This window comes from Balaenoptera musculus, chromosome 20, assembly GCF_009873245.2.
Source record: "Balaenoptera musculus isolate JJ_BM4_2016_0621 chromosome 20, mBalMus1.pri.v3, whole genome shotgun sequence".
NCBI classification, from domain to species: domain Eukaryota; kingdom Metazoa; phylum Chordata; class Mammalia; order Artiodactyla; family Balaenopteridae; genus Balaenoptera; species Balaenoptera musculus.
This window is the reverse complement of record NC_045804.1, coordinates 43,752,330-43,762,192: the sequence shown is the minus strand read 5'-3', so window position 1 is coordinate 43,762,192 and position 9,863 is coordinate 43,752,330. Positions and strand designations below refer to the sequence as shown.

Genomic DNA, 9,863 nt, shown 5'->3' with positions numbered 1-9,863 from the left:
AATTTGATGCTGGTTTTTTTTTTTTTTTAATTGAGTGCATGGTTTCAGCCTGTATTCTTTTCTCCCCGTCAGTCCAAGACACCTAGCTGCCACCCTAATGAGGGTGGCTTCTTCCCTCCTGCCTGAAGCTGTCACAGATACTTCCCAGCTCTGATGTGACATTGGTCCCATGCTGATAGGTCTCTGCACATTTTAGTCCTGGCTATAAGCCATTCTTAACCAGGGGTGATAGCATTTGGGGATAAGGGTGAGGTTTGGCTGCATCACTTGCATCTCTAGTCATGAACAACAAGGGAAAGAGGCGGGGCTCATGTGTAATGCAGCATCAGGGGAGGAACTGCTTATGTAACTGGGACAGCAGATTTAGCAGGAGAGAGGAGGCAAAGGCTTGGGGATGGGAGCAGTGAGTTGTCGGAAGGGGCAACATGCCCAGATGGCTGCTCCTCATAAGGTAGGGTGGGGGGCTCTGGCAGCTTGTTTAGGGGAGGTGAAAGGCATGAGCTTGAGGCCTGGGAACTGGTAATAACAGTGTTGTCCACTGTGGGGGTGGGGCAGGGAGGCGTTACCATCAAAGTATTTATGGTAGGTGCAGTACTGAATCTCTGATGCCTTATGGGGAAAGTATCCAAATATTACTTTCCTAGAGGATTTTAATTGTGTGCAGGAAATCTAGACCTTGGCCTGAAGCAAGGGTAGTAGCAATTTTGCCTGGGGTTCAAATTTACATCTCTAGGGTTGAGATTTGAGGGAGTGCCTGCTAAATGGGCAGAACCTGTAATGCCCCAGGGGCAGCAGGTTTAGTGGCTCCCTTGGTTCTCAGCAGGGTGGCAACATCCGGGGCCCCTGGGTCCGAGGCTAGAAGAGCCTCTGGCCAGGTGTGGGGACCACCAGGTCAGGTCTGCAAGAGTTGCTGTGGGGACTACAGGGGCATCACTTCCTGCACCAGGAGCCCCTGGAGCCAGCCCCACTGCTAGTAGAGAAGCCTCTGCCTGAGTGGCCAGTGCCTCAGTTCATCAACCTCTTTCTGCCGGAGTTTCCTATTAGGCCCCTTAGGGGGCATCAGCAGCTGAAGGTAGGTCAGTGGAATCCCTGGAAGGGGTCTCAGTCTTGGGGAGAAATCTAGAAACAATCAGTCTCAACTGCCCTGTTCTCCACTTCTCTGTACAGATTTTAGGCCTTGTGGCTAAAGGCTCCTTTGGAACTGTCCTCAAGGTGCTAGATTGTGGCCAGAAAGCAGTATTTGTGGTGAAGGTAGGGACCTAGATACTCTTCCACATTATTCTCTAGTCCCTGCCTCCAATCTTTATTCCAGAAAGGTTGGGAGGAATAAACAATTTAATACACTATTCCCCACTAGGAGTCATCACTCCTCTCCTTTTATAGGTGGTGCCCAAGGTAAAGGTCCTACAGAGGGACAACCTGAGGCAGTGCAAAGAGGAGGTCAGCATCCAGGTATGCACAGAGCCCTGGAAAGGATCCTAGGAAGAACCAAACCACAGGCGGAGAAAGCACCTTTCTTGTCCAACTGTCCTGCTTTACCTGACTCTGACCCCTCCCTCTTCTTCAACCAAGAGATCCCAGGAAAAGTAGCTATCAGTAGAGTAATTCTAGGTCCTGCCAGGGAAATCTCTCCAGCATGTCCAGTGTGTTCCTTAGTACTGGGATTACCAGGCAGGCAACCTGTACTGAGAGGTGGGGCAACAGCTTCCTTTCTGCACAACTAGGTAAATCCTGACTTCTTGGCTGCCTTGATCCTCAGTGACCCTGATCCTAACTTCCTGTTTTCTTGTCCATAGCGACAGATCAACCATCCTTTTGTACACAGTTTGGGGGACAGCTGGCAGGGAAAACGGCACCTCTTCATGAGTGAGTGACTGGATTCTCTCCTCATTCCCAAGGGTCCTTCTACCATACTCCCCACCTGAGATTACCCATCCCTTTGGCTTGTTCTGCCTTTGCTCTGTTCTCCTTTTCATAGTACTTCTCTCTCCCAGAGGGAGAGGGAACAGCAGGTGGCATCGGTTTGGGCAGGAGGCATATGATGCCTTGAGCCCAGGCATAGTAGCCCCCAAATATTGCCTAGACTTCTGGTACTTTGCAGTGTGTAGCTACTGCAGCACAGATCTGTACTCCCTGTGGTCCGCTGTTGGCTGCTTTAGTGAGGCTTCCATCCGCCTCTTTGCTGCTGAGCTGATCCTGGTGCTGTGTAAGTGAAACAGGAGTGGTAATAGAAATGAGGGAAGAATTAAGCGGGGAGGGAGGCAGAAGAGAATTGATATTAACTCTGGAGGTCAAAGAACAGGGATAGGAATGGGGTGGGAGCTATCAGGGAAATTGGAAGAACAGGAGAGCTTCAGCACACCCCATGCTTGCTGTCATCCACAGGCTATCTCCATGACTTCGGCATCATCCATCGAGATGTGAAGGTAGTTAAATGCTTTTTCATTTTGTTTAAGGAGGGACTTCTGTAAGACGTTCCAACAGGTCCAAGAAGGCGGGAGAAGCTGCTGAGAACAGTTGACCTTGGGGCCCTCATGGGTGTTAAGGATTTGGGCAAGGGCCCTCCATGTATAGACTTGGATGCTGAGCTAGGGCATCTTCTTCAGCTGGGGGGTATAGTATACATGATGAAAGAGGATTGAAAGGAAGAGGATGAATAACTTCTCACCTGTGATTTTTCAGATGGAGAATATCCTTCTGGATGAACGAGGTAAGTCCTTTTCTTTTCCTAGTCCCAGAATGAGAGGTACCTCAGTTTGGAAGTAAGTCATGGCTGATGAGGGTTGGAACAGAGTGGTGCTGACGGCTTGCTTTTCACAGGCCATCTGAAACTGACAGACTTTGGCCTGTCCCGCCACCTGCCCCAAGGAACCCGAGCCTATACTATCTGTGGCACTCTTCAGTACATGGGTGAGAGAGAAGCTAAAGCTGGTGGGTAAGCATTGGGCAGAAGGATAGCCAACAGATATCAGTGACAAGTATCTTTCATATCCGTAGCCCCAGAGGTCCTAAGTGGAGGGCCTTACAACCATGCTGCTGATTGGTGGTCCCTGGGTGTCTTGCTTTTCTCTCTGTCAACTGGAAAGGTGAGAGAATGGTAGTGATGTTGGGCAGAGAAGAGAGGAGTTGCCCTGCGGTGGGAAGAAAGAAGACCTTAGGAAGTCTTGCCTCATTCTTACTAAGTAATGACACCTTCCCACCCCTTAACTCAGTTCCCAGTGCCCGCAGAGAGAGATCATGTGGCCATGTTGGCAAGTGTGACCCACTATGACTCTGCGATCCCAGCTTCTCTTAACCAGGGGCTCTCACTCCTGCTCCATGAGGTAAGGGTGAGCATGACTTTCCTTCTTGACTACAAAAACCATTCACTTCTTTCCCTATCACTGAAGTGATATCTCCCCATTCCTCTGATTAATTATTAAGGGGGGATTCCAACTTGATCAAGTACTACCTCACTACTTGCCTTCTAATCAACACTTCAAATTTTATTCCTGAGTTCCTGGTCCTCCAAAGCTCGTCCCCATCCATAGCAGGTCACTTCTGAGAGAGTGGGCTAGTGCTGCTCTCTTACCACTACTACTCCTTTATTCCTACCTTTGCCCCCAGATTAGCCTGTTTCTCCCACTTTTACATATCCTCTACTCTTTTGGGTTCTTCTCCCTGCCCTCCACAGATCCATGAACTTCTTTCTCCTTTTCCAGCTTCTCTCTTCAGTCCCTTTCCTATCCCAGTCTCTCATCCTTCATGCTCTATTTCTCTTCAGCTATTATGCCAGAATCCCCTCCACCGTCTACGTTATTTGCATCACTTCCAGGTCCACCCTTTCTTTCGGGGTGTGGCCTTTGACCCAGAGCTCCTACAGAAGCATCCAGTGAACTTTGTCATGGAGACACAAGCTACCCAGCCCAGTCCATCATCGGAGTCCATGTTCTTCAAGGACTTTGACTGTAATCTGGAGTCCTTCCTGGTGCACCCCAGCCTGGCTTGAGCTCCTCTACTGTAGTTGGGGCTCATCTGGGAACCTGAGGACCTCCTCTGCTGCCAATTCAGTGTGACCACCTTGATGATTAAGTTTGTTTTTACTTTGTAGCCTCTTATCATTCTCTTCCTCTAGGCGTTGGACCAGAGTTCACACTGGGCATTCTGCGGTTGGTAGTCACAATGCCCTAGTCCTCACCCCATCGTACAACCCATCTCTCAATTCAACATCTCAGATCAGAGTGTGGACCTTTTCCTTTGTTTCATTTCTCCAGTGTTTATACCCTGAAGTTTTTAGCCAGAAGTTTATGCCACTTTTCCTTCTCCTTGTTTCTGTGCCATGTTTCCTTTTGTGAGCAATAACAGCACTTCATGGGTTCCCAAGGTACTGCTATTTATGTGTTTAATAGGCTTGTCAGAAGCAGTATGAATGTTTTTCAGAGGTCTCAAAAGCTGGTATTTGTTTCAACCCCTAAATATGCAGGTAAAACATATGATCTGGGGGCTCAAAGTCAGTCTAACTTTTAAAAATTTAAAAAGTGAATCTAATGGCCTACTGTGAGGAAGAGAATAAGAAATGAAACATGGGTGGGTTAAATGTCTTCTCTAGGGGGTAACTGGAATAGCTATACACATTTTTTCCAAAACAAAACCTCTTTGAAAGACACAAGAATTCTTAAACTGATCACTTCCCTAGATGGCCCAGGTTTCAGTTGGTGATGGGCAAACCAAGGGATTAAGAGGCATGACATCAACCTTGAGATTTAAGATCAGAGATGTAACTCAAGAACCTTTTCCTTTAGGAAAATCATCTGGACCTTAAATTTGTATACATTTCTGGCCTTTGTGACTTCATTTTTCTTAAACTAACTTCTTAAAAGTTTCATTTTCGTTATTCTTCAGTTATATCTGATCTCTCTTTCCAAACCAAAGAGAGTCTGGGAAGTATTCTGAGTACTATTTATTAATTTTGTCCCTGGATTAAGCCAGATTTGCCCTGTACATAGCTGGCATTTTACTGGCCTCTGCAGAACTGCTTTTTCTGAATTGTACTTTGGCAATCCATATGAAAATCCCTATGAAATTTAATTGCTGTAGATACTGCAAAGGCTGTTTATCATTATAATTCATAATGTTCTATATAAGGATGCATGGAAGAAATTTTCTCTGAACCCAGTTATTCTTTTCCTGAATTGCTGGTTGGTTTTTACCTTAAAGACAGTAAATATTCAACTGACTGTATTTTTCTTTTCATACTAATGGTAGACCACTTAGAGCCCAGTTTGTGGCCCACTTACAGCAAGTGTTTAGGACCTCATGTTATGTTTTGTATGCTAGCCACGTTCTTGGTTCCATCATCTTCCTTTTTGACCTTTACTTTCCTTATTCTCTTCTCATTTTTCTGTTTTAGTCCTTTTTTTAAAATCGTACTAGATTATCTCCATCTTTGTAAAGCCTTTTAGAATGAAGTTGAGATATAAATAAATAAATGAATGTATCCTTGATCCTTTTGATTATCTCATTTGTTTCTCTTTAGAGACTTTTTAGGCTTTATTACATATTTTTAAAGTTGTAATGACCAGAACTGCCACATTGGATAAAAACCAATACTGAATACTAGAAATGGGAATCAATGGCTTCTAAAATAGTAGTTAAGAGTATTAGATTGTAATTTAGGAGACCTGGTGCCTTGATCCACCAATAAATATTTTGGTGTCTTTATACAAGTCATTTTAACTCTCTGGACCTAGTTTCCTAATGTATATAACCACTGGTTCTTCACTGTGGGAGATGGGTTTCAGATTTCTGTGATGCTTCTTCAAAGGGCAGATGCAGATGATTTTATGATACTGTGTGTCTGGCCCAGTGTTAATTAATGTTCAGATCGCCCAACATTATATATAGCCTCTCTGGTCACAGCAGCATATTGGTTTAAGGTCTTTAGGACATGGTTAACATAATGTCACTAGGGTCCCTTTTCCTGGGTCATGTTAGATAGCTTAGAGACCAGGATCATGTAAGTGTAGTTTGAATCATTTCTTATCAAATGAGGACATTTTTAACATACTCTCTTCAATCAGTGGTGCTTACAGCAGTGTTTCTCAGGGTAGAGTGGAGGCAGTGACAGAAAAATCAAAGTTTCACCAAGTATAATTTGAAAAAGCACTGCCTCCACCCCCCCACCTACCCCAGTTTTGATATGCTCATCCCTGGAAGGCATTCTTTCCTGCCACCCTCCACCCCCATTCAGAATCACTGACCTAAAAATAAATACCTTCTACTTATTCACATGAAATTCATTTAAAAAAATTTGTTTTATATACAACCTGAAATGATCTTTTAAGTTTAGCCCTACATTTTGATTTTTCATTACCTAGAAGAAATCAGATACACTTTTAAGTATGGATATTTTGCTCTGTACTGCCTTCTATCTTTTCTAAGAATTTAAGATTAGTCTTATAAATAACAAGGACCTACTGTATAGCACAGGGAACTATATTGAATGTCTTGTAATAACCTATAATGGAAAAGAATCTGAAAAAGATTTTATATATATATATATATATATATATATACACACACACACACACACACATATATATACCTGAATGACTTTGCTGTACACCTGAAACAACACTGTAAACCAACTATACTTTATTAAAAAAAAAAATTAAGTCTTAACACCAAACCTTATATTCTTCTTTTAGAAAAGTGTCCTTTTAGTTCTACTCATTGTTTCTTACCTCTAACCTAATTTATCATATATTGACCAGTTCATTTGTTCACTTGTTCATTGATTTAACAAACTGGTAATCTCAATTCCTTGGTTTACTTCTTTAAATAGAGTCTTCAATGTAAAAATTTTGTCAAAGCCTTTTTGAAAAATTGAATAAAATCATTGTCACTGTATTATTAGCCCCTGTTACAGGCTGAATTGTGCCCCCTCCCCATTGATACGCTGAAATCCTAACCCCTGTACTTCAGAATGTCACGGTATTTGGAGATAGGGTCTTTACAGGTGTAATTAAGTTAAAATGAGGTCTTATGGGTGGGCCCTAATCCATAATCCAATATGATTGGTTTCCCTATAAAGCGGGGGGGACTTCCCTGGTGGTGCAGTGGTTAAGAATCCGCCTGCCAATGCAGGGGACACGGGTTTGATCCCTGGTCCAGGAAGATCCCACATGCCGCAGAGCAGCTAAGCCTGTGCGCCACAACTACTGAGCCTGCGCTCTAGAGCCTGTGAGCCACAACTACTCAGCCCGCGTGCCACAACTACTGAAGCCCACATGCCTAGAGCCCGTGCTCCGCAACAAGAGAAGCCACTACAGTGAGAAGCTTGCACACCGCAACAAAGAGTAGCCCCCGCTCACCGCAACTGGAGGAAGCCCGCGTGCAGCAACAAAGACCCAATGCGGCCAAAAATAAATAAATAAAAATCTTACAACATTTGGGAGACTAGACCTACAAACATGAGATGGAGGAGATACCTAAACCAAGACAGAAAATGAAAGCACTATAAAAGAAAAAGAAGGGCTTCCCTGGTGGCGCAGTGATTGGGAGTCCGCCTGCCAATTCAGGGGACACGGGTTCGAGCCCTGGCCCAGGAAGATCCCACATGCCACGGAGCAACTCAGCCCATGCGCCACAACTACTGAGCCTGCGCTCTAGAGCTCGCGTGCCGCAACTACTGAGCCCGCATGCCACAACCACTGAAGCCTGTGCACCTAGAGTCCGTGCTCTGAAACAAGAGAAGCTTCTGCAATGAGAAGCCTCCGCATGGCAATGAGGAGTAGCCCCCGCTCGCCCGCAACCAGAGAAATCCCGCATGCAGCAACGAAGACCCAACACAGCCAAAAATAAAAATTTTTTAAATTAAAAAAATTTTAAAAAAGAAAATACATTTACATAAAAGATGAATGAATCAATCAAGATAAGAAATCCAGATGCTTTGAAAGGAAAGATAACATCTTAACCTCATAAAAGTTTTATCTTTGTATAGCCAAAGATACCATTAATAAAGTCAATGGACAAAAAACAGATCTAAAGAAAAATATTTGCAATGTGATGGCAGTTAATGTCTATAATACAGAACTCTTACAAATTAGAAAAAAGAAGTAACCTATTTTTTTAAAAAGGACATGGACTATGAAGTGATGAATGAGTTAATTAGATCTATATCAGCTGACTTAGAAAGCTCAATACAAGACATTGAGTGGGAAAAAAATGCAGAAGTGTAAGAAATGATGCCATTTCTGTAGACGACTCTCAATGCTTACTTCCCTTCCGTGTGTGTGTGTGTGTGTGTGTGTGTGTGTGTAAGAGAGAGAGAGAGAGAGGGAGAGAGAGAGAGAAAGAGAGAGAAAGAGAAAGAATGAAAAAGAGAACCTGGGAGGGAGAGGGGAGTAATGCAAATATAAAGAGAAGAGGAAAAAAAAGGCACTAGCTCTCAATCCCAGAGACCCCAGTCTGCACGTCAATTAATTTGGGTAAAAAAAAGCGTGTGTAAATAAAAACAAACAAAATCCTTGTGTGTGTGTATACATATGTTGTTGTTGTGCTTTTTTGGCCACATAGCTTGTGGGATCTTAGTTCCCTGACCAGGGATCGAACCCCGGGCCCATGGCAGTGAAAGTGCCGAGTCCTAACCACTGGACCACCAGGAGATTCCCTGCATATGTTTTTATAAAGGCATACACACTATTCGTTACCTCAGGCAGGTAGAATGGATGGGGGAGGCTGTGTGCCTTTAATATGTCTTTGCATTGTATTGTTTCACTTGCTACAACGAGCATCTCTTATTTTTTAATTTGAAAAACGCCAAATTAAAAATATCATGCAGGGAGTTCCCTGGAGATCGAGTGGTTAGTTAGGATTTGGCACTTTCATCGCCGTGGCCCGAGTGCAATCCCTAGTTGGGGAACTGAGAGCCCGCAAGTCACGGAGCATGGCCTCCCCCCAAAAAAGATTCATGCAAAACAACACCAACAAATTAATTCTGCTTATGTTACCTATTTACAATAGTATTGTCCCTCTCGTCTACCCTCCACATCCCTCCTAATTTGCTGCTGGAAGCACTATATCTCTTTGGTTACTCACCTGGCATCTGACATACCAACTGCAACAAGGACTAAACATTCCAAGTCACACTTTATATAATACAAGCTTTTACTACTGGCACTTAAGAGTTTTCTGTCTTGGTTTTTCTGCCCCTCTCACCCTTGTTTTACTTGTTGGACCTTTTTGATTGACCAGAAGTACATATACCTTGGGATTCCCTCTGCTAAGTCTGGGGGAATCCCAGGCTCAAGTCTGTGTTCTTCTGTTGTCTTTCTCCCAGTTTTCCAGTCAAGCAACTGTTATCTCTAGCGTCTTTAGGTTGCACCATTATGTTCAAGCGGTGTTGTCCAATAGAAATAATGTAAGCCTCATAAGTAATTTAAAATTTGCTAGTAGTCCCATTAAAAATTAGGTAAAAAGAAACAGATGAAATTAATTTATTTTATTTAACCCAATGTATCTAAAATATCATTTCAACATGCAATCAATATTTTAAAATAAGATATTTTATTCTTTTCTTTTTTCATACGAAGTCTTCGAAATCTAGTTTGTATTTTACACCTATAATACATCTCAATTTGGACTAGCCACATTTGAAGTGCTCAATAGCCACATGAGGCTAGTGGCTATGGTATTGGACAACACAGTTCTAGAAGAGCCCATCCCCTGAGAGCCCTGAAGTTCGTAACATTATAGTTTTTCCTCTCTGGGTTATTGCCTTTTCCAAATTCATTATGACTTAAGAATGTAAATAAGGTGCCGTGAGCGTTCAAAGGAACATACTTCATCATAAACTGTAACTCTGAATACTTAACTTTAGGCTG

General features: G+C 43.3%; 1 protein-coding gene across 5 annotated transcripts; it reads left to right on the top strand.

The window, feature by feature from the left end:
* Nucleotides 1-145: 145 nt before the first annotated feature.
* On the top strand, nucleotides 146-5,483 carry RSKR (ribosomal protein S6 kinase related). 5 transcript variants are annotated; one of them, XM_036836373.1, is made up of 12 exons: nucleotides 146-451; nucleotides 947-1,072; nucleotides 1,168-1,251; nucleotides 1,384-1,452; nucleotides 1,797-1,866; nucleotides 2,102-2,206; nucleotides 2,386-2,426; nucleotides 2,683-2,710; nucleotides 2,821-2,910; nucleotides 2,998-3,086; nucleotides 3,213-3,323; nucleotides 3,764-5,483. In XM_036836373.1, exons 1-12 carry the CDS (start codon nucleotides 395-397, stop codon nucleotides 3,986-3,988), a joined length of 1,095 nt encoding a protein of 364 aa, XP_036692268.1. In that variant the 5' UTR covers nucleotides 146-394; the 3' UTR covers nucleotides 3,989-5,483. The 5 variants fall into 5 exon arrangements, with proteins under 5 accessions (XP_036692268.1, XP_036692267.1, XP_036692269.1 ...); XM_036836372.1 differs by having other exon boundaries at nucleotides 926-1,072; XM_036836374.1 differs by lacking the exon at nucleotides 2,102-2,206 and having other exon boundaries at nucleotides 926-1,072.
* The last annotated feature ends 4,380 nt before the right edge of the window (nucleotides 5,484-9,863 follow it).

Bases quoted from the DNA above. Each gene is read 5' to 3' on its own strand.
- RSKR (XM_036836372.1), top strand. From the start codon at position 395: ATGGGAGCAGTGAGTTGTCGGAAGGGGCAACATGCCCAGATGGCTGCT. The intron at 452-925 runs GTAGGGTGGGGG...TGGGGACTACAG, and splicing joins AGATGGCTGCTCCTCATAAG to GGGCATCACTTCCTGCACCA. The intron at 1,073-1,167 runs GTAGGTCAGTGG...TTCTCTGTACAG, and splicing joins GGGGGCATCAGCAGCTGAAG to ATTTTAGGCCTTGTGGCTAA.